The 17187-nt window shown below is 42.6% G+C and overlaps 1 protein-coding gene, 1 long non-coding RNA gene and 1 pseudogene across 4 annotated transcripts in view; 1 reads left to right on the top strand and 2 right to left on the bottom strand.

Moving 5' to 3' along the window:
- The window catches only part of LOC140208434 (uncharacterized), an 18710-nt gene extending 11405 nt beyond the window's left edge, over positions 1–7305 (top strand). For all 3 annotated transcript variants that reach the window (XM_072277111.1, XM_072277109.1, XM_072277110.1), the window contains exon 3: positions 1289–7305. In XM_072277111.1, coding sequence (XP_072133212.1) covers positions 1657–3198 — 1542 coding nt within the window. In that variant the 5' untranslated portion in view covers positions 1289–1656 and the 3' untranslated portion in view covers positions 3199–7305. The remainder of the gene's footprint in view (positions 1–1288) is intronic.
- Positions 1–17187, bottom strand: part of LOC140207820 (uncharacterized) — a 433432-nt pseudogene that overhangs the window by 377320 nt on the left and 38925 nt on the right.
- LOC140208462 (uncharacterized) lies at positions 3460–17159 on the bottom strand. The gene is made up of 3 exons (XR_011888790.1): positions 15994–17159; positions 5063–5894; positions 3460–4275 (listed from the first exon to the last, which is right to left on the bottom strand). It is a non-coding gene; the product is annotated as an uncharacterized lncRNA (long non-coding RNA).

Below are 17187 nucleotides of genomic sequence, written 5' to 3' on the forward strand. Positions count from 1 at the left end.
CATTCGCTCTATCTATACCCTCATAATTTTGTATACTCCTTACAAATCCTCAAAGCAATGTATGATTTCCTTGTTCATGCTTAGTGCCTTTTTTAGGTCTATAAAATGATGAGGGGTACATACAGGGTTAATGGTAAGGCACTGAGGAGTGCAGTAGAACAGAGGGATCTGGGAATACAGATACAAAATTCCCTAAAAATGGCGTCACAGGACCGTAAAGAGAGCTTTTGGTACATTGGCATTTATTTATCAAACTATTGAGTACAAGAGCTGGAATGTTATGGTGAGGTTGTATAAGGCATTGGTGAGGCCAAATCTGGAGTATTGTGTTCATTTTTGGTCACCAAATTACAGGAAGGATATTAATAAGTTTGAAAGAGTGCAGAGAAGGTTTACAAGGATGTTGCCGGGATTTGAGAAACTCAGTTACAGAGAGAGGTTGAATAAGTTTGGACTTGAATGCAAGCAGGCTTTCTCCACAGAGGCAAGGGGAGAAAAAAAAGAGGACAGGGGTTAAGGGTGAGGGGGAAAAGTTTATAGGGAACATTGGGGGGGCTTCTTCACACAGAGGGTGGTGGGAGTATGGAATGAGCTGCCAGACGAGGTGGTAAATGCGGGTTCTTTATTAACATTTAAGAATAAATGGGACAGATACATGGATGGGGGGGGTGTATGGACGGATATGGTCCATGTGCAGGTCAGTGGGACTAGGCAGAAAATGGTTCAGCACAGCCAAGAAGGGCCGAAAGGCCTGTTTCTGTGCTGTAGTGTTCTATGTTTTTTTTATGGTTTCTAGGGGCATTGATCATGTGCATAGCCAAAGGTTTATTCCCGGGGCTGAAATGACGAACACGAGGGGCATAGTTTTAAGGTGCTTGGAAATAGATACCAAGGGGATGTCTGGGGTAAGTTTTTTACACAGAGAGTGGTGGATGTGTGTAACACACTGCCAGCTATTTGTGTGAGTGTTTCAGATACTGTGGGGCCAGGCACCCATGCAGCTCAGTGGCAACAGGGAATAATACCAATGGAGAGAGTCAAACTGAGCCAGGTCACAGATTGGAGATGGCAGAAATGCCGCATTCTTAGAGAGACAGGAAGAGCATCAAGGAATTGATGGTCACTCCAGATACCAGCACTGTGCCCAGTTAGTAGATGATTTCTCTCACCAACTTGGGTTGAACCTCACTGTAACAGTGTGATGCCAGATCACACCTTGGCAACTCAAGTGATCTCATCTGAAATGTTGTCCTACAACCATTGATGGATTTTGTTAATCTTTTCACAGGTTAAAAATGACAAGGAATTTGTTTACGGGAAAACTGAACACAACACGTCGGTTTTGCTGCCTCTGTCCAGATATTTAAGAAGTGGAGCAAGGGATTCACTCGATCATCTTGCCGACTGGCATGCCCGTCATTTTACACAGTGGAGAGGCTGTGCATCTGCTCAGACAGTGGGAATGGATTCACTTGGTTATCTCAACTGAAGGTACATCAGCAAGTTCACACTGGGACAAGGCCATTCATCTGTTCTGTGGGTGAGAAGGGATTCAGTCGGTCTTCCCACCTGTGGACACACCAGTCAGTTCACACTGGGCAGAGGCTGGTCATCTGCTGAATTTGTGGGGAAGGATTCACTCAGTCATCTGAACTAATGGCTCACCAGCGAGTTCACACTTGGCAGAGGTCATTCACCTGCTCAGACTGTGGGAAGGGATTCACTTGCTCATCTAAACTGAAGGTTCATCAGAGAGTTCACACTGGAGAGAGGCCGTTCACCTGCAAAGACTGTGGGAAGGGATTCACATCGTCGTCTCACCTGAAGGTTCATCAGAGAGTTCATGCTGGAGAGAAGCCATTCACCTGCTTAGACTGTGGGAAAGGATTCACTTGCTCGTCTAATCTGAAGGTACATCAGAGAGTTCACACTGGGGAGAGGCCGTTCAAATGCTCAGACTGTGGGAAGGAATTCACTCGATCATCAACCCTACAAGCTCACCAGTCAGTTCACACTGGGGAGAGGCCATTCACCTGCTCAGACTGTGGGAAGGGATTCACTCAGTCATCCAACTTACTGGTACACAAGTCAGTTCACACTGGAGAGAGGCCATTCACCTGTTCAGACTGTGGGAAAGGATTCACTTGCTCATCTAATCTGAAGGTTCATCAGAGAGCTCACACTGGGGAGAAGCAGTTCACCTGCTCAGACTGCGGGAAGGGATTCACTCAGTCATCCACCCTACTGGTACACAAGTCAGTTCACACTGGCGAGAGGCCATTCACCTGCTCAGACTGTGGGAAAGGGTTCTCCCGGTTATCTCAACTGAAGGTACATCAGCGAGTTCACACTGGTGAGAGGCCATTCACCTGCTCAGACTGTGGGAAGGGATTCACTCGGTCATCTGAACTGAAGGTACATCAGCGAGTTCACACTGGAGAGAAGCCGTTCACCTGCTTCGACTGTGGGAAGAGATTCACTCTGTTATCTCAACTGAAGGTACATCAGCGAGTTCACACTGGGGAGAGGCCATTCACCTGCTCAGTCTGTGGGCAGGGATTCACACAGTTAACTAGCCTACAGGCACACCGGTCGGTTCACACTGGGGAGAGGCCGTTCACCTGCTCAGTCTGTGGGAAGGGATTCACTCGGTCATCTTTTCTGAAGGTACATCAGCGCATTCACACTGGAGAGAGGCCGTTTATGTGCTCAGACTGCGGGAAGGAATTCAGACGGTTAACTAGCCTACAATCACACCGGTTAGTTCACACTGGGGAGAGACCATTCACCTGCTCAGACTGCGGGAAGGGATTCACTCGGTCATCCTACCTACTGGTACACAGGTCAGTTCACACTGGGGAGAGACCGTTCACCTGCTCAGACTGTGGGAAGGGATTCACTGAGTCATCTAAACTGAAGGTACATCAGCGAATTCACATTGGGGAGAGGCCATTCACCTGCTCAGACTGTGGGAAAGGATTCACTCAGTCATCCCACCTACAAGCTCACCGGTCAGTTCACACTGGGGAGAGGCCGTTCATCTGCTCATACTGTGGGAAGGGATTCACTCAGTCATCTCACCTGAAGGTACATCAGAGAGTTCACACGGGGGAGAGGCCGTTCACCTGCTCAGACTGTGGGAAGGGATTCACTTGGTCATCTCAACTACAGAGACACCAGCAAGTTCACACTGGGTAGAGGTTGATCACCTGCCATTGAGTTCACACTGTGGAGAGGTTGTTCACCTGCTGTGAATGTAGGAAGCGATTCGCTCAGTCATCTAACCTTATATAACTCTCACTTCAGCTAGCAGGTTAATATAGGGGGTGATAGCCCCCCCAGCCTGGCCAAGCTTAAGAAATCTCATTTGGGTGGATGCTGCACGATGTGTCCCCTTTTACAAATCAGTACCCCGAAATAACAAGCGGTACACAATATGCAATTAAACAATTGAGCTTTATAATTCTTAATTTGACTACATGGTTCCTGAAGTAAACAAAAAAAAAAAGAAAAAGAGCCCACTCTCTCCATTTGCGTCTTCTCATCTCTCCCCAGCAAAAGACCATGAAAATCTCTCTTCCAGACTCACAAGAGAGAACATTTCTGTCACTGGATAGCCCTGCACTCCAAAACCCTGTTATCTCTAGTCATAACCTAAAGATTACTGCTACAGAGAAACCATTACCTCAGCAGTGATACATTGCAGAGAGGCCATTACATTAGCAGTGAAACCTTACAGCATGTTACACTTGTGACACACTACGGGATTCATACTGGGGAAAAAGTTTCAATAAGCTGCATGCTGGATATTTGTCCATCACCGTTGCTGAATGCAATTTCGAGAGTGACTGTCGGTGCTGAACTCTGCAATTATTGCTGCTGCTCACCACACCCAGTTCTGCACCCTGGTCACTGGGCATGGGAGGAGTTTCTTCTGCTGCACATTCACCCTTAATAGGGCTGGAGTTTAATATTCTGGATCTAAGACAATTAAATCAGTTCTATATTGAATTCTGTCTCCGGTACTTAGTGAATTTATAACGCACCTAGTGTACAGTAGGGAGACAACTCAGGCCGGCTGGACCCTGCCAGTGATTCTGTTCCATGACAGTCCTTTTAAATCCTCCCCTGTTGTTCCCTTCTTGCTCTCCTTGTGGTGATGGGTTCCAAACAGTCGCCACTCTTTGGGTGAAGAGGTTTGAATTTCTGCAGCCTGAAGAAGTGGAGCTGACTGCAGTTCTGTCTGAGATGTTCTTCGTCCCTCTAATCTCTGGGCTGAGGAAGAATGACATTGGTAGTTAACCTCCTTATTGATGTCTCATTTCCACATTATGGGTCATTTTCCCTGCTTCTAAAGGGTTGTTAGAAAACACCCTGTCCTCTGAAGACTGAAAACAGAATGGGAAACCATTAGTTGGATGTTGAACGGAGCAGGGTCAGAAACCAGAGGCGGGTCTGCACAGGGCAGAGTCTGGGGCTCTGGACGATGGCCGGGGTAAGAACATATGATGAGGAAAAGGGAATCAGCAGCGGGCCGTGGCAACAAATGATAGAGTAGCAATATTTGGAAGCTGATTGACAGAGAAAATAATCTGGTTGTCTGACTGATGACACAAACAATACCTGTGGTGAGGTGCTCCACTGGTCGAGGAACATGTGTGTGTTGGGAATGGTTTTATCTATTGAGGGAGTTGTTCCTGCTTGTTTATCCTGTAATATTATACCCGGATGGTTATTATGGATTGGCCTCTCTGAAGTAATGTGCAGTATTGATTATCATATAATTTCTCAGATTTTGACTCTAAAACTGGATCAGGCTTGAATTTATGGTGCCTTTATGGAGTGATGGAGGGCATTCATGACTTTGCATTTTAAAGCACGATTTTGGTGAATGATATTTGCCACTTGATTGTACCTGGGCAAGTAATCAGATTGAGTTAAACTGCTGCAGGATCCTGGAATGTGTTGATTGTGACTGGTTTCTCTTGGCATTTTCTGCATTTACTGCCTTGTTTGTTTGTATTTCATGTATTTTTGATTTTTTTTTCTTTTTGTTACCCACCTTGTCCTGTATTTCTGCAAGGAACCCCCCTGTTTCTGGGAAGAGGTCTCCAACTCTCAGTCAGGTGCTCGATGCTTCCTTGTCACCATCTCATCTGCTCAGATCATTGGAATGTCTCCCATGGAGGGTCATGCTCATTCCACTGGTTAATGTTTTCTTCCATAGTGATGATTCATTTTTCTGAGTTGGCCTCTCATTTAAGTTTTCTGGTCTGTATTTCTTATCACGATTGCATATACACACACATGGAGTGTTGAATCCTGTTCAGTTTTGAAGAAAATATAAATGTTGTCTGATTTTTTTTTCATGTGTGTTATTTCTCTTCCTCCTTCTGTCCAAGGTAGCCTCAATCTAAGTGGGTTTGAGTGTAAATAGTCTTTTCTAAAGTTTTCTGAAGTTCTTATTCATCTTTGTAAATTTTACTGATTGAAATGGGACCAAGGTATTTTTATAAACAAAAAGTCACTGTAGGCATTGATGAAAGTGATTTTTGCCTTTTTTTGTATTTGTTAACTATTGAGCTCTGTTTGGCAGGTTCATTAAATCCTTGAACTAGATTTTGTCAAAGGTTTTCCGTATTTCGCACTACTTTCTATTTCCTTTGCTTGTCTGATCTGATATCTGATATTCCAGATACGTGGGTATCAAGAGTCGCTGTGAAGGGTCTTGGCCCGAAATGTTGATTCCCATCCATAGATGCTGCCTGACATGCTGAGCTCCTCCAGCACTTTGTGTGTAGTTCTGTAGATTTCTAGCATCTGCAGGTCCTCTTGTTTCCCCAGATATTTATAAGTTTCTTGAAAGAACAAGCTGGTAGTGGGGTTGTGTGGCTCTGTTGGTAAAATATTAAATAAAATCATTAGAAAGAGGTGGCATGGGGTTGGAAGGTGTAGAATCTGTGGGTAGAATTAAGGAACAGCAAATGTAAACAAAAATCCCTGATGAGAGTTGTATAGAGACCACCAAACATTAGTGAGTATGTGGTCCACAAATTAGAATGGGAGATAGAAAATGCGTGCCAAAAGGGCAATATTACACGGGGGATTATCGCGCAGGTGATTAGGAAAATTAGGATGGTGTTGGTCTCAAGATGAGGAATTCCTAGAATGCCTGCAAGATGCTTTTTCAGAGCAGCTCATGGTTGAGCCCACTTGGGGATCAGCTATTCTGGATTGGGTGTTGTAATGAACCAGAACTAATTAGGTCACTTAAAGGACCCTTAGGGAAAAGTGATCTTAATATGATCAAATTCACCCTGACATTAGAGAAGGAGAAGCTAAAGTCAGATGTGGGATAAAGAGAATTAGAGAGGCATGAGAGAAAAATTGGTCAAAATTGATTTTAAAAGAATATGGGCAGGGATGAAATGCAGCAACAATGGCTGGAATTTCTGGAAGAAATTCTGAAGGCACAGGATATATACATCAGAAAGAGGAAGTAGTATTCTAGAGGTAAGGGAACAAAACCGTGGCTGATAAGAGAAACCAGAGACAACATAAAAACCAAAGAGAGGGCATAGAGCAAAAATTACTTGGAAGTTAGAAGTTTGGGAAGCTTTTAAAACCAATAGAATGTAACTAAAATAATTAAGAAGGAAAAGATGGAATACATAGGTGAGGTAGCCAGTAATATTAAAGAGGATACCAATTTTTTCTTCAGGTACATATAGTGTAAAGGAGCAGCAGAAGTGGATATCAAACCACTGGAAAATGATGCTGGAGAGGTAGTAATGGGGTGGGGGTGCAGGGTGATGGCAGATGAACTGAATAAGTATTGTACATCACTCTTCTCTGCCGCAGACACTGGCAGGAATATGGAATTCCCAGATGTCAGTGGTCAGAATGTGTAAAGTTACGTTACTCGGGAGAAGGTTCTTGGGAAACAGAGATGGTCAGAGATGGTCACCTGGACCAGATGGTGTACACCCTGGAGATCTGAAAGGGGTGGCTGAAGAGATGTGGATGCATTAGCAATGATCTTTCGAGAATCGTTAAGGAAATTGTATCCTAGAGTCTCTCCCAATTGAACATGTAAATCTGATGGACTTTCGAAGTTATCACTTTAAGAACTATATCTGACTGTGTCGCTTTAAGAACTGTTTTTGCATTTAACGCTTTGAGAACCAGAGCCGAGTGGCGAGTTGGTGCACGGCTGCATATCTGTCAACTTCCGGTTAAAGTTTTAGTTCGATTTTTCCTTATCGTTTAGACGTGTGTAATAAATGTTTGGTTGTTTTTATATAACCTGTCTCGATTGATACTCATCGCTGCCGGTTACGTAACAATAAAAGCAAAAGTGGTGTCATATTATATAGCAAGAAAACAGTGGATAGTTAGAGGATTGGAAAGCTTTTACATAACCAATAGGAGACAACTTAAAAAAAGACACGCAGGAGAAAGAAGATGATAAGTTAAGGTAAGTGAGCCAATAATATCAAGTATCAAAAGTTATTCAGATATATAAAGAGCAAAAGAGAGGCAAGAGTTGATATTGTACTGCTGGAAGATGATGCTGGCGAGTTAGTAATAGAGCAAAGAAATAGCAGCTGAATGTGATAGTATTTTGTGTCAATCTTCACTGTGTAAGACACTAGTAGTATAAGTCCATAAGACATAGGAGCAGAATTAGGCCATTCAGCCCCATCGAGTCTGCTCCGCCATTCTATCATGGCTGATCCCGGTTCTCACTCAACCCCATACACCTGCCTCCTTGGAATATCCTGTAATGCCCTGACTGATCAGCAAACTATTAGCTTCTGCCTGAAATTTACCCACAGAGTTGGCCCCCACCGCTGTCTGTGTCAGAGAATTCCACAGATTCACTGCTCTCTGACTAAATAAAATCCTCCTTAACAATACTAAAAGGTCGCTCCTCAGTTTTGAGGCTGTGCCCTCTGTTATGGCTACCCCCCCATACGAAAAGTCCTCTCCTCATTCACCCTATCTAGACCTTTCCACATTCGGTGGGTTTCAGTGAGATTTAACACCCCCCCCCCCCCCCCCGCGTTTATTAAACATAGGTCAGTGCAGGAGTACAGGACCAAGGCTGGCAAACACTCCTCATACCTTAACCCCTTCATTCCCGGAATCATCTTGAACATCCTCCAGACTCTCCCCAATGACAACACATCTTTTCTGAGATATGGGTCCCCAATACTCTTAAGTAAAGTTTAGAAAGTACCAGCATTATTATCTCCTTGCTTATATATGCTACTTCACTTTAAATAAATGCCAGCATTGCATTTGCCTCCCTTACCACAGACTCAACCTGTAAATTAACCTTCTGGGAGTCTTGTCCGAGGACTCATATTTCATATTTCCGAGGACTCGGATGTTTACTATAAGCCTACTGACTCTCACAGCTACCTGGACTACTCTTCTTCTCACCCTGTCCCTTGCAAAATGCCATCCCCTTCTCGCAATTCCTCCATCTCCACTGCACCTGCTCTTAGGATGAGGCTTTTCATTCCAGGACGAGGGAGATGTCCTCCTTTTTTAAAGAAAGGGGCTTCCCTTTCTCCACCATCAACTCTGCTCTCAAACGCATCTCCCCCATTTCAGGTACATCTGCTCTCACTCCATCCTCCCGCCACCCCACTAGGAATAGGGTTCCCCTGGTCCTCACCTACCACCCCACCAGCCTCCGGGTCCAACATATTATTCTCCATAACTTCCGCCACCTCCAACGGGATCCCACCACTAAGCACATCTTTCCCTCTCCCCCCCCCTCTGCTTTCCGCAGGGATCACTCCCTACGCGACTCCCTTGTCCATTCATCCCTCCCCACCAATCTCCCTCCTGGCACTTATCCTTGTAAGCGGAACAAGTGCTACACATGCCTTTACATTTCCTCCCTCACCACCATTCAGGGCCCCAAACAGTCTTTCCAGGTGAGGCGACACTTCACCTGTGAGTCGGCTGGGGTGATATACTGCATCAGGTGCTCCCAATGCGGCCTTCTATATATTGGCGAGACCCGATGCAGACTGGGAGATCATTTCGCTGAACACCTACGCTCTGTCCGCCAGAAAAAGCAGGATCTCCCAGTGGCCACACATTTTAATTCCACGTCCCATTCCCATTCCGTGTCTATTCACAGCCTCCTCTACTGTAAAGATGAAGCCAGACTCAGGTTGGAGGAACAACACCTGACATTCCGTCTGGGTAGCCTCCAACCTGATGGCAAGAACATTGACTTCTCTAACTTCCGCTAATGCCCCACCTCCCCTTCATACCCCATCCGTTATTTATTGAAATATACACATTCTTTCTCTCTCTCTCCTTTTTCTCCCTCTGACTATACCCCTTGCCCATCCTCTGGGTCCCCCCCCCCCACCTTGTCTTTCTCCCCGGACCTCCTGTCCCATGATCCTCTCATATCCCTTTTGCCAATCACCTGTCCAGCTCTTGGCTCCATCCCTCCCCCTCCTGTCTTCTCCTATCATTTTGGATCTCCCCTTACCCCTCCCAAATTTCTTACTAACCCTTCCTTCAGTTAGTCCTGACGAAGGGTCTCGGCCTGAAACGTCGACTGTACCTCTTCCTAGAGATGCTGCCTGTCCTGCTGCGTTCACCAGCAACTTTGATGTGTGTTGCTAGAAAATATGGGACTTGAGAGGGAAAATCTCAATAAACCAAAATGTTTTCTAAACTATAACCAAATCCTCAATGTATGTTTAACCACCAGATTGTCAATTAATTTATTTAAAGGTAAAGGAAGCAAGGATCCAAGTAAAGAAATAATGGAAAATTTTATAACAGAGTTGACTTCCGAAGAAACCCATATAGATCAATTCTCATAGTTAATGTAATATATCCAGAACGTAATATTACGTATATTAACTGCCCAATAATATAACCTAAAATTGGGTAGGGTAAAGCTTCCATTCTCTTTGGTTTTCTGAAGGTGAGCTTTATTTTTTACGAGGTGTTTTTTTTTTTACTTCTTTCATATATACGAAGAAGGAATTGAATCCAAAGAGTCAAAAGAAGATTTAGGAATAAAAACAGGCACAGCTTGAGAAAGGTATATAAATTTAGGTAAGATATTCATTTTAATCGAATTGATTCGGCCAATCAGTGATAAAGAGAGAGGCAACCAATTAGAGTTTTTTAAATGTAAATTCAATAAACTTTAAAAATTTTCCTTAAATAAATCTTTATAATTCTTATTAATTGTTACTCCTAAATATGTAAATTGCTCTCCTAAAATTTTAAAAGGAAGGTTAATATCAGTTGGTATGAAATTGTTTAAAGGGAACAGTTCACTCTTCTGTAGATTTAATTTTTATCCTGAGAACTGACTAAAATTAGTCAGTAAATGGACACAAATGGTAAGGAGGTTGTAACATTAGATATAAAAAGCAATAAGTCATCAGCAATAGAGCGACACTTTATGAATAGTACCTCTCCTTAAAATACCAGTGATCTCTTTAGACTCTCAACAAGCAATTGCTAATGGTTCTGATACCAAATCAAAAAGCAGGGGGCTCAAGGGGCAACCTTGTCTAGTTCCAGGTTGGAGTTTAAAGGGTTTAGAATTCTGAAAATTAGTAAGAACCCGAGCGGAGGGAGATAAATAACGTAATTTAATCTAATGAATAAAAGTAGGTCCAAAATAAATTTTTCTAAGGATGTAAATAGAAAGTTCCATTCAACTCTGTCAAGAGCCTTCTCCGCATCCAAAGATATCACACATTCCGGTATTTCCTTAGATGGAGAGTATATAACATTCAACAAACGCCGTATATTAAAATGGGAATATAGATTTTTAATAAATCCTGTCTAATCATCCAAAACTACAGAAGATATAATATTTTCAAGTCTGCGATCCAACACTTTAGATAAAATTTTTTTATCAAAATTGAGTAAAGAGATAGGTCTATACGAAGAACATTTAGTAGGATTCTTATTCATTTTGAGAATGAGCGAAATGGAAGCTTCGTAAAAAGATTGTGGTTGTCTTCCTTCCTGTAATGGTAGAACATAAATGTGGTGTAATCAAGGAGGACAAAGCCTAATAAAACTCTCCAGAGAATCCACTGGGTCCTGGGGATTTCCCAGAATGCAATTCTCAAATATCCTCCCCAATTTCATCCTGGGAAATAGGTTGATCCAATTGCCTACGATCATCTAACGAAAGATTAGGAATATTTAATTGATCTAAAAAATTATTCATTGCAATATTATCATTAACAGAGTCAGAACTATACAATTTAGAATAAAATTCCCTAAAAATGTCATTAATTTCAAGGTGGTCAGTTGTCATGTCCCCGTTAATTTTATGTATTTCTTTAATTTGTCGCTTGGCTGAAAATGGCTTCAATTGATTAGCCAGTAGCTTACCAGTTTTATCTCCGTGAATATAAAGTTGACTTCTATCTTTAAAAAGTTGGCTTTCAATTGGATATGTTAAAGGAAGATCATATTTAGTTTTAGTTTCAATACGTCTCTTATATGTTTCAGGATCAGGTACAGAAGCATATTTATGGTCCAGTTGCTTTAGCTGATTGGCTAATCCATTTCTTTCTTTGTTAGCTTTTTTAATGATGTTTGCAGTATCAGAAATAATTTGACCCCGGATGTATGCTTTAAAAGTATCCCATATAATAAGGCTAGACGCCTCTTCCAACGTATTTTCTTCAAAAATAAAGAGTAATTTGATTCTCCATAAATTTTTAAAAACCCTCATCGGATAACAGAGTTAAACTAAATCGCCAAAATCTACTCATGGAGATAGGACCAGGAAGATTTAAAGATAGAAATACAGGGGAGTGGTCAGAGATAGCAATCTCTTTATATTCAATCGATCGAACTAATGGAATCATTTGACTATCAATAAAAAAGTCAATCCCGGTATAAGAATGTTAGACATGAGAGAAAAAAATACTCCCTGTCTGTCGGATGAAGAAATCGCCAAGAATCAACTATACCACATTTAGTTAGAAAAGATTGGATAAACAAAGCTGATTTATTAAGTGTGGCTGGTTTGATAGATGAGCAATCTAACCAGCAGTTAAATCTCCTCCATCACAAGAAAGTACACAAATCTGGCAAAAATGAAAATAGATGTTCAAAAAATCCTGGATCATCTACGTTGGGGGCATATACATTAGCAAAAACAATCGATTCACTGTCTAAACTCTGATACAATAACAAATCGACAATTAGGGTCTGAAACAACTTTATGCTGAATAAAGGAAACTGTATTATCTACAAAAATCAAAACTCCACATGATTTTACATTAAACGAAGAGTGGAATTCATATTCTTCCACCTAGTAAAAAAAAACATAAGCTATCACAGCTGCGTATGCGCATTTCTTGTAAAAAAAAACGGTGCTTTTAATTTTTTAATATAAGCAAACACTTTGTTCCTTTTGGTGGGGTGATTCAGCCCTTTCACATTCAAACTAAACAGGTTAAAATTTCGAAACATTTTAAATACCAATCAACATGTAATTAAAAGATCTGGCCATTAAGTTATTAAAACAAGAAAGCAAACTGTAAAGTAAAGTGGTCAAACAAACAATCATATATTCAACCCAACACAGCTCCCAGAGAGAAATAGGCCCTACCCCCTCCCCTACCCAAAGCGAGAAAGCTGACCAATAGACAGTCAGTGAGCTGAGAACTAAGTACCGGCCCCAAAAAATCCTGTTGACAGAAAAAACTCCAGTCTTGCAAGGTCATAATGCCCTTACCAAGACACAACATAAAAAGTAAAATAACTTGGTATTCGGAAATACGAAAGGATCACTTTAAACAAATTCAAAGAAAGCTGTATTAAAATAAAGCCTCAAAACGGGATAAAATAAAGTAGTATCAAAAAAAAATCTAACAAAAGACAATATATGAACAGCCAAAACGTAAGCTTAATGAAACCTTATTTCAAATTCATATTAACAGAAGAAAAAAACTTGATCAAATAAGAAGTATAACAGTTTTAGACTTCATCCTTCAGAAACTCTTTTGCATCTTCAACTGAATTTATTCTTTCTCGCAATCCGTTCTTCAAAACAATATGCAGACGTGCGGGGAACTGAAGGGATGGTTTATACCCTTTATTATAAAATTCCAACATAACTTCTTCATATTTCATGCGATCAGCCAAAACTTCAGGCGAATAGTCTTCCACAAATCTAACCTGTAATTTTGGAAATTGATCATTCCTTGCCTCCGGTTATGGTGAATTAAAAAGTCCTTCATACGAAATTCATGAAAGGCTAGTCCGACCGATCTGGGTCTCGCCGCCAAGGACAATGGCTTCAAAGTCGGAGAGCAAAAAGCTCCATCGAGCTTCAGCTCAGATGTGAATAAAGCAGGGAAAATCTGCTTCAGAAAGTTTGCAAAAAATTCGTAGGGTCAGCACCTTCAATTGATTCTTCAAGACCCAGGATTCGCAAGTTATTTCTCCTATTTCTATTTTCGAGACTGATGATCCTTTTCAGCATTTTATCACTGGATAAAGATAACTCTTTGCAGAGTTTAATTGTATCTTCAACGTCCTCTTCAAGTGTCATTAGCTTCACAGTATTCTCCTGAATTTGGCTCTCATGCTGAAATAAAGTTCATTGAATTGTATCCAATTTGCCATTAAGTCATTGAAACTCATTCCGATTTTTGCCGTTTAAGGAAGTCACTGACTGAATCCAAAGTGACTGGGGATTCATCTTCTGTTTCTCTTTCTTTTGCAAACGCTTTGGTTCTTTTCCCGGCCACAGTAAAGTAGCATTGAAATATTATAATAAGATTTCAAAAAAAAAAGACTGGTAGAGACAATTAAGTAAACAGGGTAGGAGCAATCGAAAAGCGACCAACAGGGCTCTGACTGCTTCTTATATCTAACATATGCTACCTTCTTCCGCTTGACGAGTTGCCTCGCGTGTTTCGTCAGCCACGGTTCCCTTTTCCTACCATTTTTTCCTTGCCTCAGTGGGACAAACCTATCCTGAACCCAGCACAAGTGGTCCCTAAACTTCCTCCACATTACTTCTGTAATTTCAGCTTTGAAAATCTGTTTCCAATTTACTCTCGCTAATTCCTGCCTCTTCCCTTCATAGTTAGCCCTTCCCCAGTTAAGCACTTTCCCATTTTGTCTGTTTTTATCCTTTTCCATAGCTATGCTGAAGCTAAGGGAGTTGTGGCCACTCTCACCAAAATGCTCCCCCATCAAGAGGTCTGCAACCTGACCAGGTTCATTACCGAGAACTAGATCCAGTATGGCCTCTCCTCTCGTCGGCCGGTCACATACTGTGTCAGGAATCCTTCTTGAACACACTTGACAAATTCAGCCCCATCTATCCCCCTTGCCGTCAGGAGGTGCCAGTCAATATGAGGGAAATCACCCATAACTACAACCCTGTATTTCCTGCACCATTCTAAAATCTGCCTGCTTATCTGCTCCTCAGTGTCCCGAAGGCTATTTGGGGGCCTATAGACTACTCCCAGCACAGTGATTGATCCCTTCCTATTTCTGACTTCCACCCACACCGACTCAGTGGACGCTCCCTCTGCAGCATCCTCTCTTCCTACAGCCGTGATACTATCCCTGATCAGTAATGCTACTCCCCCCCTTTTCTACCTCCCATCCTAATCCTTTTAAAACACCTAAACCCCAGTACCTGCATCAGCCAATCCTGCCCTTCCTCCAGCCAAGTTTCAGCAATGGCCACAACATCGTAGTTCCACGTACTGATCCATTCTCTAAGTTCATCCCCTTTATTCCTAATACTTCTAGCATTGAAATACACACACTTCAACCCCTCAAACTGGCTACATTTATGTTTTGTCCCCTGCCTGTCCTTCCTCACCAACTCAGAACACACAGCATCATGCCCTTGTTCTTCTACCCTCATCTCTGCACTCACATTCTGATTCCCACCTCCCTGACAAACTAGTTTAAACCCTCCCCAGCAGCTCTAGCAAACCTGCCCACCTGGATATTGGTCCCTTTCCAGTTCAGGTGCAGCCCGTCCTTGTTGTACAGGTCAGACCTTCCCCAGGAGAGATCCCAATGTTCCAGAAATCTGAACCCCTGCCCCCTGCACCAACTCTTCAGCCACGCACTCAACTGCCATGACTTCCTGTTCCTACCCTCTATGTCCCATGGCACAGGCAGCAATCCTGAGATTACCATCCCTGAGATCCTGCTTTTTCACTTTTTTCCTAACTCCCAATATTCCTACACTCCAAAGAATAAAGACCTAATTTGTTCAACCTTCTGCTGTAACTTAGGAGATGAAACCCAGGCAACATTTTAGTAAATCTCCTCCGTACTCTCTCAATTTTATTGACATCTTTCCTATAATTTGGTTACCAGAACTGTATACAATACTCCAAATTTGGCCTTACCAATGCCTTGTACAATTTCAACATTACATCCCAACTCCTATACTCAATGCTCTGATTTATAAAGGCCAGCATACCAAAAGATTTCTTCACCACCCTATCCAAACGAGACTCCACCTTCAGGGAACTATGCACCATTACTCCTAGATCCCTCTGTTCTACTGCATTCTTCAGTGCCCTACCATTTACCATGTATGCCCTATTTTGATTACTCCTACCAAAATGCAGCACCTCACATTTATCAGCATTAAGCTCCTTCTGCCAGCTTTCAGCCCACTCTTCTAAGTGGTCTAAATCTCTCTGCAAGCTTTGAAAACCTTCTTCATGATCCACAACTCCACCTATCTTAGTATCATCTGCATACTTACTAATCCAATTTACCACCCCATCATCCAGATAATTAATATATATGACAAACAACATTGGACCCAGTACAGATCCCTGAGATTTAGTCATCAGAGACAATTGTGCTGTCCCTGACTTCTCACATCCTACAATCGGAGCACTGGACTGCCCTATCTACAGCCTCCATTACCAACTCCTAAGTTAATCAAAATAATTATAGGAACATACCCGGCCTTACCTTACTGGGAGCAAGCTCGTCCTCTGCCTCTGCTCGCCGAAACATCTCGAGCCAAAGCCTCAAAGCTCCACTCCTTCACTGGCCCACTCACTCACTGGCCACTCCGCTTCAGCTACCCCTCTTTTTACTTGTTTGTTGAACTTCTCAATTTTCAATTGCCCAATCAGCTGCTTTCTGCTGGGTCTGAGCTGTTCAAACCTTGATTGACTTGATTGTACAATCCAACTGCCAAAATCTCTTGAGTCAAAGCTCCATTCCTTCACTGGCCGCTCTCCACTCCAGTCCACGTTAAACTCCAGTCCCATTAAAGGTGAATATGCAGCAGAAGAAACTCCTCCCATGCCCAGTGACCAGGGTGCAGAACTGGGTGTGGTGAGCAGTAGCAATAATTGCAGAGTTCAGCACCGACAGTCACTCTCGAAATTGCATTCAGCAACGGTGATGGACAAATATCGAGCATGCAGCTTATTGAAACTTTCTCCCCAGTGTGAACCCGGCAGTGTGTCACAAATAACATGCTGTAAGGTTTCACAGCTAATGTAACAGCCTCTGTGCAATGTTTCACTGCTGAGGTAATGTTTTCTCTGTAACAGCAATGGTTAGGTTACGACTAGAGACAACAGGGTTTTTGAATGCAGGGCTATCCAATGACAGAAATGTTCTTTATTGTTCGTCAGGAAGAGAGATTTTTGCAGTCTTTTGCTGGGGAGAGATGAGAAGACATGAATGGAGAGAGTGGGCCCTTTTTCTTTACTAGCTTTATAGCCAAAGAAAGAACTATAAAGCCCAATCGTTTAATCGCATATTATGTACCATTTGTTATTTCGGGGTACTGATATGTAACAGGGGACACATCAAGCAGCTTCCACCCAAACAAGATTTCTTAAGTTTGGCCAGGCTGGGGGGCTATCACCCCCTATATTAAGCTGCTAGCCAAAGTGAGAATTACCTAAGGTTAGAATACTGAGTGAATTGCTTCCCACATTCAAAGCGGGTGAACAACCTCTCCCTGGTGTGAACTCAATGATGCACATTCGGTGGAGGTGGCTGAGAGAATCCCTTCCCGAAGTCTGAGCAGGTGATCGGTCTCTACCCAGTGTGAGCTCGCTGGTGTTTCTGTAGGTTTGATGACCGAGTGAATCCCTTCCCACACACTGAGCAGGTGCACGGCCCCTCCCCAGTGTGAACTCGCTG

This window comes from Mobula birostris, chromosome 13, assembly GCF_030028105.1.
Source record: "Mobula birostris isolate sMobBir1 chromosome 13, sMobBir1.hap1, whole genome shotgun sequence".
NCBI classification, from domain to species: Eukaryota; Metazoa; Chordata; class Chondrichthyes; order Myliobatiformes; family Myliobatidae; genus Mobula; species Mobula birostris.